We start from the raw sequence: 19,024 nt of genomic DNA, 5'->3' as shown, positions 1-19,024 counted from the left end.
CTGAGAGTCCATTATCATTATGGGAAATAGTATGTTCTTCTCTGTCCCAAACAGAAAGCAAAAACTGAGGGGTCTGAGAGTTTCAAGAAAAGTGAGTGACATCAGAGAGCTCTGTAAGAGTGAACACAGCCTTCCTGCTTCCCAGGCTAACAGGGTGCACCGGTGTCAGAAGAACCAGCTTCTCCTCGCATGTGCCAGCCTCACTCCCTCATGTGCCCGGTCTGGCCCCAGCAGGTAAGGGAAGATGCAATCCCTGTGTTAGATTCTAAGTGCCATGAAGGCAGAACCATGTGTAGTTCGGTTCATAATTCCTCTCTGGCAGCTAACACAGACTTGGCATAAAATAAAATGAGTAACCATGTGATGAAGGAGGGAACAAAGGCCGCCAGGAGCCCATTTTCTTGAAACCATTCAACCCCACAGAGCCATTTCAAGGTGAAAGAGCACTTGAAGCCCAGCAATTCTTCCTTCTCTCACCTCACTTTCTTTCTGCATACAGCTTACCCACCCACCGACCAAACTCAAGTTTAGTTCAAGGGGAAGTTTAGCCCGCTGAACCAGCTAGGGATAGAATGGGTAAAACAAGGCAGTTGTGGGTCCTCAAAGCCTGACACCAGCCAGCCACAGCGCACCCTCTGACACTTGAAGTCACTACTGTGAGTAGTGAGTTGCCACTACTCACGCTTGACGAGGTATCCTGGGGAGTGGGCAGCGACGACGTGCAGGACAGTGCAGCCATCCCCGTCCTTCTGGTTAATGCGGCCTTTCCACTCGGGCTTGTGATCCATTAACCACCGGAAAAGATGGTTTTCCCCTGAAGGGAATTAGAATGACTTACTAATGTTTTCCACATACAGAAAGTCAGCAAAGTTCATTTGTGCAGCAGCAATAGATTAAAAAGAAAGAAAGAAAATCAGCAAAGCAAGTCAACGTGGACCACACTAAGGTAACCAAATGAGGAATACAACATACATTTCCACTCACCACAAACAGGTGTGGGGAGACACAGGCGTTTGTCAAGTAAGAGGATGAGTTATAGAAAGCGACCCAGAATCAACATAGGTCAGGTTCCCTAGAAGCCTGAGATAGGGATTCTTATACATGTGACTGAGCTAGAGATAGCACAAGAAAGAGCACATGTGACTGAGCTAGAGATGGCACGAGAAAGAGCGAGGGAGGCAGGACAGGTAGGGGAAGCAGCTAAGCAAGGTAGTAATCCTAGTAGGGTCACTCCAGCCTGACCTCATGAGCAGCTCTGCAGCAGGAATGCACCACAGCCTAGACCCACCTTGAGGCACTGGGGCTGCCTTTTGAATCCCCATGTCAGTCAATCAAGAGCTACAGAATGCACTCAGGGAGAGAGCCAAGGTCCAGAGAAAACCTCTCTGGGAAGTGGTTTCTGTTGACAAAGAGCAATGCTCTGCCCAAGGGGCCAGCTGTGAGTTGTTAGCAGCTAACATTGACAGCAGGTGGGGGTGAGGGGGTTGGTGGCAAAGAGGATCTGGGTGAGGCGCAACAGCCTCCACTTTAATAATCAAGCCAGTATCTCTGATGAGATTACCCTACTGCATTACTATCCTTAGGACATATATATTCAATTCCTTCCTTGGAGTTCCTGAGATCTAGGAAAGCCACAAACCTCTGCCAACTCTTTGGACGCCCATTTGTTACCATGTCAGAGTTCTCTGAGAAACAAATGAAGTATTAAAACTTACCAACTTGAAGGCTCAATCTTACTGATACCCCCTACAATCACAGGAACTAACTTAAAAGGAGACGCAATGGGGAACCATGACATTCATAACCAGAGCCACACTTCTCTGCATCCCAGTTTCCTCACTTGAAACTGGGAGGATTAGATTAAGTAGCTTTGAATCAGGCTTTACTTTTAAATGTTTTATCTACCAATCTCTGTGTAAGAATAAAATCTCTTGGCCAGGCATGGTGAGGCTCACACCTGTAATCCCAGCACTTTTGGAGGCTGAGGCGGGTGGATCACTTGAGATCAGAAAATTGAGACCAGCCTGGCCAACATGGTGAAACCCCGTCTCTACTAAAAATACAAAAATTACCCAGGCGTGGTGACGGGCACCTGTAATCTCAGATACTTGGGAGGCTGATGCAGGGGAATCACCTGAACCCAGGAGGCAAAGGCTGCAGTGCAGCGAGCCAATATCACGTCACTGCACTCCTCCAGCCTGGGCAATAGAGTGAGACTCAGTCTCTAAATATACATATATATATATCTTATAAATTCCCCACTATATGAAACGAATAACAGCAGGACAAATCTGGCTACAGCAAAGACAGGGGTCCCAGGCCTCAAGCCCATGGCCACCTCCCGCTCCCCCATTCCTGGGGAGATGATACAGCCTACAACAGGTAGACTGGACAAGTTCTCTTGGCCCCTTCTGGCGTTAAAATGCTAGGGGTGAATGTCCCACAGTGATGCCACGTGTGCTTGGAAAGAAAAACAAACTTCTATCTAAAGTGTGTGTGTGTGTGTTAATGATAAAATAAAAATATTTTTAAAGTTAAATCCTATAACCAGATGGCAAAGCTTAAAAAAGAACTTCACGAAACTCGCAGTCTTTTAAAAGAAGCACAACCAAACTGTATCAGCAATAGCTCATGTCTCACTTGGGATCCCCCCAGCCAAGGGACTGTGTTATGTGTCCCACAACACACCCGTCAGCCCTCTGGGCTAGAATGAAGATGAACCTAGAGAAAAAGACCAAAGCTGCCTATGCCGGAAGGAGGAAACTCTGCAGGTCTCCTGGGAGTGTTGCCCAGCAACAGCTGTCCGTCCTAAGTTCCTTCCTTGGGTACCAGGGCTCCACCCTCCTGCCAGGATCTGTCTAGAAACACAGAATCCTTTCCGTTTGGACCTCCTGCAGCTACTAGGTGCCAGGAAAGATAAAAATGTTACGACTTCCCTGCGGCTTCCTTCCTTGAATAACTAAATCATTTGAATATTCAAACGGTCTGCATTCAGGTGGCTTAATTCTAGTTTCACTTGAGCTCAACAAAGTCCCAGAATTCGGCTGGAAGGGCAGCTTGGAGGGTGGAAAACAGCGAGAAGACTTACTGGCTTGGATACAGAGTCGCATGAGGGCATGAAGGGGATACGGTCCTATAGTCTCAACACTTGCACCAATGGAGATGAGCCACTGGACTAACTTGGGCACTTGTTCCATCTTCTCATAAAGTCCAATGAAAACGTATTTCTGGGGGAAAAACACACAAGAGAAATTATGGAAGTCACTAATCAATATGAAGCTTCAAACTCCTTTACCCATAAAGTATGGAATCAGTAACACTTGGATTAGCTGTGGTCCAAGCCTAGGATTATTATTAAAAACAAATTTGTGGTAAGGCAGCTGAAGGAGAAAGTACCGGACACAAGGAAGTTATGTTTCCAGAAATCACCTTACAAGGCCAGGCGCAGTGGCTCACACCTGTAATCCCAGCACTTTGGGAGGCCAAGGTGGGTGGATCACCTGAGGTCGGGAGTTCAAGACCAGCCTGGCCAACATGGTGAAACTCCATCTCTACCAAAAAATACAAAAATTAGCAGGGCATTGTGGTAGGCGCCTGTAATCCCAGCTACTCGGGAGGCTGAAGCAGGGAGAATTGCTTGAACCACAAGGCGGAGGTTGCAGTGAGCTGAGATCGTGCCACTGCACTCCAGCCTGGGCAAAAGGGCGAGACTCAGTTTCCAAAAAAACAAAAAATCACCTTACCTCAAAGAGACTTTTCAGTGATAACTCTGGGACATGAATATTTCTTGGTAATCGGTCTTTTTTTGCTGACAGAAGTAGAAATGACTGGTGGGAGAAGACAAGAAGAAAAGGCTGGAATAATAATGTTCTCCACATGGGTTATTAAAGCAAAAAAGTTATTTTAAGCTTTAAAACAAGCAAAAAAAAAAAAAAAAAACCACTCTCTAGCTTTGTCTTTTTTTAAAGTGCTTGCCAAGTTTTTCTGCTATTTGCTGTGACAATCAGAGTCTCTGTCTAGCCAACTTCCTGTTCCTGCTGAGGACTAAGGCCTCTCCACACTTCCTCAAAGCCTGCTGAGGACAGGAGCAGATGATGTCATGCAGTATTTCACAGTATAGTTGCAATGGGATTTAAAAAAAAAAAAAAAAAGAGTAATAATTCCCTGCCAAGTTCTTAAGGCTTAACAAGTGGAAGACTCAAATCCTTTAGAAATACCCTATCCCAATCATTCAGCACATCAGCATTCTAAAAGCCCCAAGTACTTGGAGCCCATTAGACCCTGTCAAATGGTATGCTGGAGCCAGCTCCTATCAGCTACTGAGCTGACGATACACATCTGTTCCTAACTCCAAGTCTTTTTTTTTTTTTTTTTTTTTTGAGACGGAGTCTTGCTCTGTCACCCAGGCTGGAGTGCAGTGGCCGGATCTCAGCTCACTGCAAGCTCCGCCTCCCGGGTTCACGCCATTCTCCTGCCTCAGCCTCCCAAGGAGCTGGGACCACAGGCGCCGGCCACCTCGCCCGGCTAATTTTTTTTTTGTATTTTTAGTAGAGACGGGGTTTCACCGTGTTAGCCAGGGTGGTCTCGATCTCCTGACCTCGTGATCTGCCCGTCTCGGCCTCCCAAAGTACTGGGATTACAGGCTTGAGCCACCGCGCCCGGCCAACTCCAAGTCTTGTATGTCATATTAGTAGCTGGAAATTGGCCATGGTGAGAGTATTTACATGACCAAAATTAGCAAATGCTACAAATTGGGACCTTTTCTTTTCAGAGACCCAGTTGTTAAACTACTGACCCTATCTAAAGTTGCTGAAGAGACTAAATTCCAGAGAAGTTAAGACAGTTTTCATAGATCTCACAGCACATCCTGAGAAACCCCTACTGAGATCATTCAGGTATGCTAACAGGTCTAAGAATTCCCGGCTCTGTTATGACCATGACTGGGGACCCAGTCTCAGCTCCAACCTCTCTCATGTATGGCTCTTGCCAGTGGACTTAGGACCACAGGAACTGAGCCCATGGCCACATCTCGCTTCTAGTTTCTTTCAGATTGATACCCCTTTTTTTTTTTTGAGATGGAGTCTCACTCTTGTTGCCCAGGCTACAGTGCATCCGTGCAATCTCAGCTCACTGCAACCTCTGTGATGCCCATTCTTAACTTTTTGCCCTAAACAAGCCTTGATGCCCACACTCAACCCCACGTGATAAGTTCAGCATTCTAGTGGTCCAGATTGCTGGCCTTTAAAAAGATGCTTCTGTCTGCAGTATTTGGGAATTACCAGAGCCTCACTGCAGGTAGGATGTTGGACCTGCCACTTGGGCTGGATTCCTGGGCCCTCCCTTGACTGGCTGGGATAATAATCTATTAGGAGTTGCCTGTCTCCCATTCTCTCATTCTCTACCTAGGCCATGGAGCTCTATTCATGTCCATCCCACACTGGGAAGAGAGGACAAGGTTCTTTCCCTGAGTACAGTAAAGTAAACTATCTTCCTGCTAATGAGGCCTAAGGCCTCCTACTCACAGATCTACCCTAGCACTTGGAATCACAGAACTTCAAAACTTTTTAAAAAATTAAGCTGGAAGGATCCTTATAGATCTCTTAGTCCAGCTACCTTATCGAAAGAGAGAAAAGATCTCAAATGTCTTTTAACAGGACCCTGGATTTCTGACTACTGCTTCCCCAAGAGTTCAGTCTGCCTTCCTCATCCCTGCTGCCTGCCCTCCCAAGATTTTTTAATATAGGGGTAAGCTTCAGGGAGCCCACGGCTGGACTCCAGGAGGTTTCCCATGAACCCCCTGAAACTATACACATAATTATCAGTGCATGACAAGACAGCCCCATAGATTTCATTACATTTCCAATAGAATCCATTACCTTGTCCAAAATTTAAGAATTCTCTACTCTGAAGTCATCCAATCTGCTAGGATCAGGAGTCCTTAATAGGTTGGCTTTGCTTTTGCTGACTTTTCGGGACTGCCCAGCTTTAGAAAGCCCAGCAGACCTGTTCTAACCAAACTCCTAGCTTTGGCCAGCCCATTCTCATGAGCACTTACAGCCTATCACCAATGATAACTACTATTCACTGGGTACTTAGAATATGCCACGTATTATAAAACCCCTCAGCTCAATGCCTGGCACTGTAAGCCTTCAACAAACATTACCTGATAGGTGCTCTTCTCCATTATTTGATTCTCACCAAAACTCTGAGAAATAGGTTTATATAATGCAACTTACAAATGAGGAAATAAGACTCAAAGGGTAAGTAATTAGCCCAAAATAGTAAGTGGGGGATTCTGATTCAAGGACACATCTGTGTGGCACTGAAGCCCAGGCCTCCAGAGTCCACCCACTCCTCCATTCCATGGATTCCTGGCCCTGGGTTCAGGTCCTACAACCTCACTTAGCCACTATCCAAATGTTAGCAGTCCCTCAAAACCACATGGGAACCCTTGTGAGCAGCCCAGATAGGTCATCTGGGCACACACTAGCTAATGCAGTATAAAAAATGATTGTGAAAATGAACACACAGCTTTGTTTTTCTCATTCCACATTACCATTAGCACCTGTACTTTACATTTCTTTAATGACGGTTGACACAGAGCAAGGAGTGAGGTTACCACAGTCTAAGTGCTTTGCCCATTTTTAAAAATAAATGGAAACTGGTTAATTAATCTATCTCAAAGATTTTTCACCTTTAATGATGTCCTAGTTAAAAATTTATCCTGGCGGTCGGGCGCGGTGGCTCAAGCCTGTAATCCCAGCACTTTGGGAGGCCAAGACGGGCGGATCACGAGGTCAGGAGATCGAGACCATCCTGGCTAACACGGTGAAACCCCGTCTCTACTAAAAAATACAAAAAACGAGCCGGGCGAGGTGGCAGCCGCCTGTAGTCCCAGCTACTCCGGAGGCTGAGGCCGGAGAATGGCGTAAACCCAGGGGGCAGAGCTTGCAGTGAGCTGAGATCTGGCCACTGCACTCCAGCCTGGGCGACAGAGCGAGACTCCGTCTCAAAAAAATAAAATAAAAAATAAAAATAAAAATAAAAATTTATCCTGGCATCAAGATCAACAAATAATAAATTACAATCCCTCAATGCCAATGGAAAGAAATCATTTAATCAAGAATGTACTCTCCCCATGAGAGAGCCATCTCCTTTTACTTACATGCCATAATCCCTTCTTTGCCAACTTTTCTATTACAGATTGCCACACTTCTGTTGGGAATCCAGTTGTGAAAATATGATCAAAGCAAGGCAAGAAACTTTGCAAAACAATGGAGTCACCTGAAAGAAAGTTTCAGAATTTAGGGATTTTAATGTAGGGAAGGTCTACAGCATTTCGGAAAAGGTCCTCCAATTAAGTTCACACATAGACAAATGGTAAATTAAAGATACCCAAAAGAAAGGCATTTTCAAAGTAGTATGAAGCCCTTTATGATTGATTGAAGTGGCCATTATTTCTAGTTCATCATAAAATCAATCCCCTAAGAGTTAGGCAGCATAATTAACATTCGCTTTGCCTTTCTAGTTACCAAGCCCAGTGATACATGCTTATATTTAATCCCTCAAACAAGCCACTAAGTGCCTATTATCTCCACTTATAGAGGAGGAAATGGAAGCTTAAGTTACAATACTCATTTCCTTTAAGAAAAATGTGACAAATATTATTGTTACCCAAAACATTAGAAACTATGACAAATGAAGATAGGTTTCATGGCATATCATGCAGTTAGTTCATGACAAGAAATAAGACTGGAACCCAGATCTACCAACTCTTGTCATCAATACACATTCTTCTGACCTGGTGGCCTATTGACCTATTGCACCTTGTGATCCTCCAACCACATTTCTCAAATTCATGGATGAGAATGTCCAAGGGGACAGGTCAAGAGTCAGAATAACTTGGCACCTCTTCCAAGGTTATTAATTTTTTTTTTTTTTTTTTTTTTTTGAGACGGAATCTCGCTCTGTCACCCAGGCTGGAGTGCAGTGGCCGGATCTCAGCTCACTGCAAGCTCCGCCTCCCGGGTTCACGCCATTCTCCTGCCTCAGCCTCCCAGGTAGCTGAGACTATAGGCGCCGCCACCTCACCTGGCTAGTTTTTTTTTTTTTGTAGTTTTTAGTAGAGACGGGGTTTCACCATGTTAGCCAGGATGGTCTCGATCTCCTGACCTCGTGATCCGCCCGTCCCGGCCTCCCAAAGTGCTGGGATTACAGGCTTGAGCCACTGCGCCCGGCCAAGGTTATTAATTTCAAAAAATAAGTAAATATCAAAACAAACGTATACCATATGAAAAGATACAAAGTTTCCCATAAATGTATTTTCAAAATTTAGAAACTGGGCCACGCCAATTTCTTTACCTTCCAAAAAGGAGTGCTTTGGTAAATAAAGTATTGGATGCATTGTCCTAAGAAGTCCTATTAACTGCCGCCTTTCAGGTTGCGGGCAGAATGAAAACCACCGGGGCAGTCATCAAGAAGCAGTTGTTTGGAATTCCTATAACTCTGGCCTGGCTTCTGACAGAATAGTGACATTTAAAAGATGCAGACGGCCGGGTGTGGTGGCTCACACCTGTAATCCCAGCACTTTGGGAGGCCAAGGCAGACAGATCACCTGAGGTCAGGAGTTTGAGACCAGCCTGGCCAACAGGGTGAAAGCCCATCTCTACTAGAAAAACAAAAATTAGCTGGGCGTGGTGGCAGAGCCTGTAATACCAGCTATTAGGGACGCTGAGGCAGGAGAATCACTTGAACCCAGGAGCTGGAGGTTGCAGTGAGCAGAGATCGTGCCATTGCACTTCAGCCTGGGGGAAAAGAGTGAAACTCCATCTCAAAAAAAATTTAAAAAAGATTCAGAGAAACCGGGTGCAGTGGCTCATGCCTGTAATCCCAGTACTTTGGGAGGCCGAGGCAGGTGGATCCCCTGAGGTCAGGAGTTCGAGACCAGCCTGGCCAACATACTGAAACCCCAGCTCTACTAAAAATACAAAGATTAGCTGGGCATGGTGGCACGCACCTGCAGTCCCAGCTACTCAGAAGGCTTAAGCAGGAGAATCTCTTGAACCTGGGAGTCCGAGGTTGCAGTGAGCCTAGATTGCACCACTGCACTCCAGCCTGGGCAACAGAGCAAGACTCCATCTCAAAAAAAAAAAAAAAAAAAAAAAAAGATGCAGAGAAGGCAATGGGGAAGTGCAGGCCAAGTCATCGGGTTAGGAAGAAAATGAAACCAGCCCTGACCACTGTTGGCAAAAGACTGGCTGAAGAGCTGTGACTCATCAGCACCTATCAAGAGACCTTCTACTTCCGTGTCTAGGGGACATGGCTGCACCTGCCTCTAACTCCTTCCCACTGCCTGCTACTCCTCTGGTCCCCTCTCTGTACCGAACTTGTCAAAATCTGTGGGATTCCACCAACAGACCACAAAAGTTGCTTTCCCACAACTGCAATGGGAACAGTTTGATTGATAACAGTCTATCAATTGTCAACTGTGGTTTCCCCAAATTTAAAAGACAAAGACCATTTTTCAGAAATTCTAACATGTGCCATTTTTCATATTCTAACATCTCTGAAATCAGGATATGTCTTACAATCAATATTGTCTCTCAATGGCACAGCATAAATTAACAGCACATCTTAGTGCAACTTAAATTTGATCAAACACCATATTTAAAAACAACAGCCTAGGTATTGGCAGTTCTTTAGATGGCACCATCACTGGCAAGGAGTGAAGTTTATTACGCTGCGCTTTACCAGTTTCTGGTTTTGCCTTATCCAGGCCACTGACAAAGCTATGACTTAGGCCAGGTCATTAAAGTAGTAGCTTGATGCAGTGACACAAAAGATTCCCCTCCCTGCTAGGCTGAACACATGAGTCCTCTGCTGATTCTGCAGTGCCAGGCAGTGAGCTTCACAACCCTGACACAGAGCACCCATTATCAGCTTTCACAGGACCCTCCATCAACCCTTCCAGGTTATTTTCATAGCAAACAAATATTTTCTCAATAGAGTGGAAAAATACATGTGAAAAAACACAGAAAATACCAGGCACGGTGGCTTATGCCTATAATCTCAGCACTTTGGGAGGCCAAGGCAGGTGGATTACCTGAGGTCAGGAGTTTAAGACCAGCCTGGCCAACATGGTGAAGCCCCATCTCTCCTAAAAATACAAAAAGTTAGCCAGGCAGGGTGGGGGCACCTGTAATCCCAGCTACTCAGGAGGCTGAGGCAGGAGACTCCTTTGAACCCGGGAAACAGAGGTTGCAGTGAGCAAAGATCACGCCATTGCACTCCAGCCTGGGCAACAAGAGTGAAACTCCGTCTCAAAAAAAAAAAGGAAAAGAAAAATCACAGAAAACAGCAAAAGTCACATCAGGTGAGTAGTATAAATACGGAAATCCCTATGAATAGCAACACAAAACACTTAAGAAGTCTGAAACCAGCCGGGCAGGGTGGTTCACACCTATAATCCTGGCACTTTGGGAGCCCAAGGCAGGCGGATCACGAGGTCAAGATATCAAGGCCATCCTGGCCAATATGGCGAAACCCCATCTCTACTAAAAATACAAAAAATTAGCTGGGTGTGGTGGCATGTGCCTGTAATCCCAGCCACTCGGGAGGCTGAGGCAGGAGGATCGCTTGAATCCGGGAGGCGGAGGTTGCAGTGAGCCGAGATTGTGTCACTGCACTCCAGCCTGGCGACTAAGTGAGACCCCGTCTCAAAAAAAAAAAGAAAGAAAGAAACCAAACACCCAAAACTTTTAGTTATTTATGCAAAAAGTACCTCATTGTTTTCACAAAGGCAGAAGCCACCGAAGCGTCCAAAATGCTTTCTAATGTGTGAACTAGTTTCATTAAACTACATAAATCAGCCACAAAGAAACACCCAGAAATTATCTCCCCATGAGCCTGAGTCCCCAGGAGCTATTCGAATAAAATAGCAAGGACTTAACCAAAAGTTTCCCCAGTTCCAACTTACTGCTCATAGTGGTGAAGACTCCAACAAGGAAATCAGCAACCGGTGCCTGGTCTTGGCTTCTCTGCACAAGCCGCAGACCCTCAAAAAACATGCGAGCGGCTTCGTAAGACTGGTGTAACCTCAGCAAGGAATAACCAGCTCGGTAGTATCCCTGGAACATGATAAAAAGCAAAACTGTCATGTATCACATCTCCTTTAGCCTGCTGGTGAAAGAAAAAACAAGATTGGCAACATGGGAAATCCAACTCTAAAAGTCTCACGTCTGACTGGGCACAGTGGCTCATGCCTGTAATCCTAACACTTTGAGAGATCAAGGCAGGAGGATCGCTTGAGCTCAGGAGTTGCAGGCCAGCATGGGCAACATAGTGAGACCTTGTCTCTACTAAAAAGAAAAGAAAAATTAGCTGGGCATAGTGGCATGTACCTTGTAGTCCTAGCTACTCAGGAGGCGGAGGTGAGAGGATTGCTTGAGCCCAGAAGATCGAGGCTGCAGTGAGCTACAGTTGTGCTACTGAACTCCAGCCTGGGCAACAGACTCATATCCTGTCTTACTTTTATGTAAACAGGGATTTCTAACCAACACTGGATACAGGGTTTCCACATTATATTCTGTGCCACATTGCTCTGTCATTTAACTGCCAAGAAAAGAATCACTTTCAAATGCATGACTTAAATAGCATCTAACATATGACACAGAGAGAAGAAAGCAGGTCTGCTTCCAGTTACATCTCTGGTTGGTTGGTCTGTTATTGACTGATTGGGACAGGATCTTGCCCTATCACCTAGGCTGGAGTGTAGTGGCATGATCCTGGCTCACTGCTACCCTCTAACTCCTGGGCTCAAACTAACCTCTCAGCCTAGCCTCCCAAGTAGCTAGGACTACAGGTGTGCACCACCATGCCCAGATAATTTTTCCATTTTTTGTAGAGACAAAGTCTTGTTATTTTGCCCAAACTGGTCTTGAACTCCTGGCCTCAAGCAATCTTCCTGCCTTGGCCTCCCAAACTGCTCGGATTATGAGGCCAGGGTGCAGTTCAAGTGAGCCACTGCACCTGGCCTTATGCATTTATTTATATTGCAAGTCACAGCTTGGGTCAGAACAGAAGAATGAAAACAGTCCTTTGATTGGTGTTCAGGAAAAGAATGAGACTGACATGAAAACAAAGGTGTTTTTCCTGTCCCTTTCAAAGTAAATACAATTTCTACTGGGTGCATAAGAAAACAAATTGTAATGACAAACACTGAGATTTTCTGAGTTCTACATTATAAGCGATATTCACAAGAGTCCAAATAAATATTTTATTTCTATAGAAAGAAGAAAATTACAATGATCAATAGAAGAAAATGGTCTAGTTTTGCCTATATACAAATAATATGACTCTCAAATGGGAATAAAATGCAATTGCCTACCTCACATTGATCACCTGAATCAGCATCAGGGATTTACCAAAACAATTTTCTGTCTAAGATGAAAGAAGGCCGGGTGCAGTGATTCAGGCCTGTAATTCCAGCACTTTGGGAGGCCAAGGCAGGAGGATTGCTTGAGCCTAGGAGTTCAAGACCAGTCTGGGAAACATAGTGAGACCCTGTCTCTACAAAAAAAAATTTTTTTAATTAGCTGGACATGGTGGTGCAAGCCTGTAGTACCAGCTATTTCAGAGGCTGAGGGAGAAGGATCACATGAGCCCATGAGGTGAGGCTCCAGCCTGGGTGACAAAGCAAGACCCTGTCACAAAAAAAAAAAAAGGAAGAAGAAGATAACAGGTGTCCACCAACTGGGTTCATAAAAAAGGAAGTACTTTAAAATTTCACATAACGCCAAATTTCTGACTATTTAATTACTTGTTTTAACTTTCATTTTGAAAGTCTGAGGACCTCAAATAACAAAGAGAGGAGGGGAAAAAAGTTGTGTTTTGTTTTTTCTAACCAGGCAAGCTGGTAGAGAATCTCCCATTTCTTTGCCTTCCTCAGATTCAAGATTTTTTTTTGTTTTTTTTGTTGTTGTTGTTGTTGTTTGTTTGTTTGTTTTGAGGAAGATGAAGGGGATCAGAATATTCCACTCTAAAATATGCCACTTTGGCATAAGGATTATTTCGAGCTGAAGGTATCTGAGATTCAACAGATGCAGAAAGAAGCCTCCCCTGAACTTCACTTAACTGACTAAAAAGCAGAAACTCTGAAGAAATGAGGACTGCCATAAATCTCTTCTCCCAGGGAAGTTTCATGGCCATGAAGAAGAGAGAAATTGAGCACAAAGACTGGCCTGAACAAATCTTGCTAAGATAACCCTTATCTTCCATTACTTTCCCACATATCTATACCTTCCCACAGTTTGCAGCCCCTAGAGACCTAAAACTCTTGTCCTTTGTCTTGTCACATCCCCACAATTTATTATTCTTTATTAAAAATATCATAGAAGATCTCAGGCCTGTCCACATTTTTTGGAGCTTTACTTCTTTTATAGAAAGATTCCTTTGACACATAAAAGTTAACATCTAATGAAATATGTATGCTTTTCTCCTGTTAATCTGTCTCTTGTCAATCTAATTTGCAGGGCCTCAGCCACAAAACCAAAAGAAGGTAGAGGGAAAATTTTTTGCTTCCCCTATAGAGGACAATGGCGGCGGGGAAGGGGAGAGAGGATGGAGAGAGACTCCCAGGAGCTCTGGGTAAGAGCTGGGAAGTGGCCCTGGTTGCTGTGCTGTCAGGGGCTGCTGCAGGTTTGGCCAATCAAGGAAGAAGCCCCTTGATGTAACAGCATCAAGTCCCTTGGGCCACAGTCACAGCCTCCACTTCCAGGATATGGGCAAAACCCAAATATTAATACTGTCCCAGTGAGAGGATTGGGAATATCCTAAAATGCCTTTGGGAAGAAATTTCCCAGGAATGCACTCCCATTTTCAAAACTAGTCAATAAATTCTAAAGCAGAGGTATCCAATCTTTTGGCTTCCCTGGGTCATACGGAAGGAGAATTGTCTTGGGCTACACATAAGATCCACTAACACTAATGATAAGCTGACAAGCTTTAAAAAAACAACCGCAAAAAACTCAATGTTTTAAGAAAGTTTATGAATATGTGTTGGGCCACATTAAAAACTGTCCTGGGCCAGGGGTTGGACAAGCTTGTTCTAAAGTATTCATCCTCCAACAAGAAGTTTAAGAGTCAGTGTCACTTATTATGTAAAATATCCAAATCCCTCTCTTAAAGTACTCTATAGGTCAAACCACCACTCCCTTCCCATTGTATTTTGTTTCTAGCAGTCACACATTGTGTGTTGCTTCAGATGCTCCAGAGTGGCTATTGAATTTAAGGACTCTGATTGTAATGTTCTTCTTCTCCCCAGATTGAATGCAAACTACTCAAGAGCTCGGATGAGTCTTCTGCTCCTTTTGTCTGCCTTGAGGCACCAAAAACAGTAAAGGTGCCATGAAGGGTGGCACTCAGGGCATTTTTGATGGAAAAACAACCAAATGATGTTTATTGACCTTTGTTAGCAACCGTAAAGGGTCTTACTGACCTCTCAAATTTCCAAGATCCCTCCAAAGAGCTGGTTTCTACTATAAGAAATGCCTCCTGAAGAATCGGTTTTGTGTCATCCACCCAGCTTGCATTTGAAGTAAAGCTTTGCTCAAATGAAACTTGCAAACAGCAAAGAACGTGAACAGTGAACAGATTATGAGTTTGGGTGTAACTACATCAGAACAAAACAAGCTCCTCTGTGATTTCCATTGTGCTCCATCCTCTATGAGGGCAAGTGCATTCCTACAAAGTGCATTTCAACACTAGGCGATCCCTGTTTTTACTCTTCTCCAGATAATGATCACATGCCCCATGGGCATCTGTCTGAAGAGATTTGAACTAGAAGCACTCCTAGCATTTCCACTTTTAAAAGGAATGGAAAGAGGCAGGCTAAGAGGAAGGCAGCTGCCACCCCCGGGTGCCACTGCCCCACCACACCTTCACTCATCCTTTCATACCTTCATCCACTACCCCAATACTCTCAAGTCATCTCCCCACACCTTCACCCTCCCACCCAATACCTTCACGTAGGTTGGATCCCATTGGAGACATTCCTTGGCAGCAACAAATGCCTCATTCCACTTCCCAAGGCTGAAAAATGCATTTGATTTATTGCACAGCAGCACAGCCAAGTCCCTCGGGGGAATCCTGTAAGAACAAGCCGGTGGTCTGTCATGGTTCTGCAAATACAGGAAACAGTCCTTGAAGTCCCCCCCATTTGATGCTGGCTGCTGCCATCAGGAAGGGGGTTTTCAGTAGGAAATGACTCATTCATGTTTATCAGATCAGTCTCCCAGACCCCAAAAAACCCTGGAACATTTACAATATATAAATCTGTCCTTCCTCACTCCCAAATACTCTGCTCCCATGTTTTAAAGACAATCGTTCTCAACATGTTGATTTCATCTCTCACTGATCTCCACGCTTAATCATTTCATCTCCATTGCCAGCCCTCAGAAGAATGGGCTGCAGGTAAGAGGCCTGTGCAGGCCCTGGGAGCAGGGCCTATAAGGCAGGGAATTCTATAGTCTTCGTACCCACAGTGTAGACCAAAGGGGAGGCAAGAACTCTGGGTGAGTACGGCCCTGGCCCCACAGACTCCTGCCTATGAGGAGGGGCACAGCTGGAAGGTGGCCAAAGGAGGGCCCTTTAAAGCGTAGCAGGGCAGGGATGGCTCTGGCCTTGGCCTACAGATAACATAGCTGCAAGTTATTGCTGAAACCAGGCCAGAAGAAGAACGAAAATTCAAAGCAAACCACAATATGTCAAGAGAAGCCCAGCTACTAGTGGAATGTCAGACACACAAATAAAAAAAGCAAGCCTTATGACTTCTTTTTTTATTAATATCTTTGAGACAGAGTCTTGCTCTGTCACCCAGGCTGGAGTGCAATGGTGCAATCTTGACTCACTGCAACCTCCGCCTCCTGAGTTCAAGCGATTCTCCTGCCTCAGCCTCCCAAGTAGCTGGGACTATAGGCACGCACCACCACGCCCAGCTTATTTTTGTATTTCTAGTAGAGATGGGGTTTCACCATGTTGGCCAGGATGGTCTCAAACTCCTGACCTTGTGATCCGCCTGCCTCAGCTTCCCAAGGTGCTGGGATTACACAATTAAGATATTAAATAGGCCAGGCGCAGTGGCTCATGCCTGTAATCCCAGCACTTTGGGAGGCCGAGGCCAAGGCAAGGAGTTTGAGACCATGCTGGCCAACATGGTGAAACCCCATCTCTACCAAAATACAAAAAATTATCTGGGCATGGTGGGGCACACCTGTAGTCCCAGCTACTTGGGAGGCTGAGACAGGAGAATCGCTTGAACCCAGGAGGCAGAGGCTTCGGTGAGCCAAGATTGCACCACTGCACTGCAGCCTGGCAACAGAGCAAGACTCCATCTCAAAAAAAAGAAAAAAAAAATCTTAATTATAAAAGTAATACAAATCGCTGTAGAATAATACAAAAATCACTGTAGACAATGCAGATAAGCACAAAAATATTAATAAACGAAGGAAAAATCATCTCCATTACTGTCCCCACCCTCAATGTTTTGTGTCTGGCTTCTTTCGTGGCACAACATTCCCTCTAGGTGAAGGGATGAGGCCCCAGAAGCACACAGGAGGCAGTGGGTCAGGCAGTGAGGGATCAGCAAGGGAGCTGTGACCACGAGTGTAAGAGATGCCATGGTGTCCGTCCCAGACACTCTGGCCAGTGCAGCCATTCCCAGCTGCAGTGTCTGTTGGCTGCAAATAGAAGTTCTCAGCACCCTGTTCTCCAGAGATTTATCCTCAGCCTAATGAGAGCTACCCTCTCCCTAGGAGGTTACACCCACACTATGGACTGAACTTCCCCTGCCCCCAACTGCCAAAAAAAAAATCCCTGTGTTGAAGCCCTAACCCTCAATGTGACAATATTTGAACATGGAGCCGTTGGGAGGTAATTACGTTTAGATGAGGTCCTGAGGGTGGAGTCCTCATGATGGAATAAGAAGAGACACTAGACAGCTTGCTCTCTCCCTCTTTGCATGTAACACAGCGAGAAGGCAAACGTCTACATGTCAGGAAGACAGCCCCCACAGGGGGCAGCTTGATCTTGGACTTCCCAACCTGTAGAACTTTGAGAAATAAATTTCTGTTGTTTAAGCCACTCAGTCTGTGCTATTTTGTTATGGCAGCGCAAGCAGACTAATATAGCCCCACTCCCTAGGATGACTGCCGGGAGCCAGACAGCCTAAAACCAGTGACTGACTGATACGAGAATCAAAAGGTTAACCTCCTTGCCTCAAAGTGGAACCAGCTCTGCAGTACGATTCATGATCCAGAGCTTCCCATAGGATTAGGTGAATCTTGCTTGGTTTAGACACCATCCCTGCTTAGAGCCTTCCATTGTGCCATCCTGCCTCCCTCAGTCCCCTTTCTCCTGCAAGTACGCTGTAAATCACGTGCACCTGAGTCTCAGCGTTAGCTAGCTGCGGCAGGAAGGCCAGAAGCAGGCGATGGGCAAGGGGAACAGTGTCAGAAAGGCCCCATAAAAGGCAATATGACAGTCCAGGCAGAAGTCCCAGTAGGGGTCACACAGTAAGTGGTGGAGCTGAGCTTTGAACACATATAGTGTGGGGTCGGTCTACAACCATAACCACTATACAATACTACCTCCTTCTAAGAAAACTGAATGTTTGCCTTGATCGAGGATCTCTAGACCCAGCTCTGACGCAATTCTGGTATGTACCAGGATGAGGCAGAACTGCAGAAACTGCAGACACAAGCTGATTACACTCAACTCAAGCTCAACTAGAGTGTAGACATCAAGGAGATGGGAGTGGGAGGTGGAGCCGTGTTTCAGTAATTTAATTTGGTGTCATTTCCTAGCATAAGTTTAGGCTGTGTGCACCCTACAGATGCCAACCTCTGCTTGCTCTACTGCACCTGTTCCAAAAGGATGATCTGGGAACTTCTGGGGACCTTTAAGGTCACTGCAGGTGATCCACATGGTGAAAATACTTACACAGTCGTGGTAAGCTGAATAATAGCCCCCAAATACTGTTCTTTTTATGGAAAAAACAAACTTCTGTAATTAACAAACAATGAGCAGATATGATCAATTTAAGGATTTTAGGAATAAGAAATTGTCCTGAATTATGATAAAATCACAAGGGTCTCTGTGAATGAGAGACAGAGAGAGACATGAGCACAGCTGAGGAGAAGGCAAGGTGATGACAGAAGCAGAGACTGGGATGGTAAGCTTTGAAGATAAAGGAAGGGGCCACAAGCCAAAGAATACACACCGCCACTCAAAGCTGAGAAAGGCAAGGAAGGCCCTCAGAGCCTCCACAAAGAACCAGCCCTGCTAACACGTTGGTTTTAGCCCCATTATACTCATTTAGAACTCCTGACCTTCAGAACTGCAAGAGAATAAATTTGTATTGCCTTAAGCCCTAAATTGGTGGTTAACTTGTTATAGCAGCAACAGGAAACTAATACAATAAGTAAGACATCATGCGCCTTGTTCATACGCATTCCCTCACACTCACATGGGGAGTTTTCCAGAAGCTATATGACATGTGATATTGCAACAGACTGAATACAGATGTAAGAAGCCAGCTGTCTTTTACGGAGACATGACATTAAGAAGGAGATTTACAGAAATGTGCAAGTTTTTGTTTTGGAAAATATACTTTAAAAATACAACATGTAATAGATTTACTGACGTTTTTTATTACTGTTTTTGAGAAAGAGTTTCACTCTTATCACTGAGGCTGGAATGCAATGGCACACCTCAGCTCACTGTAACATCTGCCTCCCATGATCAAGTGACTCTACTGCCTCAGCCTCCCGAGTAGCTGGGATTACAGTCATGCGCCACTACGCCCGACTAATTTTATATTTTTAGTAGAGATGGGGTTTCACCATGTTGGCCAGGCTGGTCTTGAACTCCTGAAGTCAGGTGATCTGACCACCTCGGCCTTCCAAAGTGCTGGGATTACAGGTGGGAGCCACTGTACCTGGCAAATTTATTGATTTTTTTTTTTTTTTTT

At 45.1% G+C, this 19,024-nt stretch overlaps 1 protein-coding gene across 2 annotated transcripts in view; it reads right to left on the bottom strand.

Annotated features, from left to right (window-relative positions):
• Positions 1-19,024, bottom strand: part of TRANK1 (tetratricopeptide repeat and ankyrin repeat containing 1) — a 128,693-nt gene that overhangs the window by 63,121 nt on the left and 46,548 nt on the right. For both annotated transcript variants that reach the window (XM_026454883.1, XM_026454884.1), the window contains exons 3-8: positions 15,018-15,144; positions 10,976-11,126; positions 7,166-7,284; positions 3,744-3,827; positions 3,089-3,227; positions 683-814 (exon numbers count right to left, since the gene is read on the bottom strand). In XM_026454883.1, the coding sequence (XP_026310668.1) occupies positions 683-814; positions 3,089-3,227; positions 3,744-3,827; positions 7,166-7,284; positions 10,976-11,126; positions 15,018-15,144 (752 nt within the window). The remainder of the gene's footprint in view (positions 1-682; positions 815-3,088; positions 3,228-3,743; positions 3,828-7,165; positions 7,285-10,975; positions 11,127-15,017; positions 15,145-19,024) is intronic.

The sequence above is a fragment of the Piliocolobus tephrosceles genome, chromosome 2, assembly GCF_002776525.5.
Source record: "Piliocolobus tephrosceles isolate RC106 chromosome 2, ASM277652v3, whole genome shotgun sequence".
Taxonomy (NCBI): Eukaryota; Metazoa; Chordata; class Mammalia; order Primates; family Cercopithecidae; genus Piliocolobus; species Piliocolobus tephrosceles.
The sequence above is the reverse complement of the archived record's forward strand: the minus strand, read 5'-3'. Positions and strand labels throughout refer to the sequence as shown.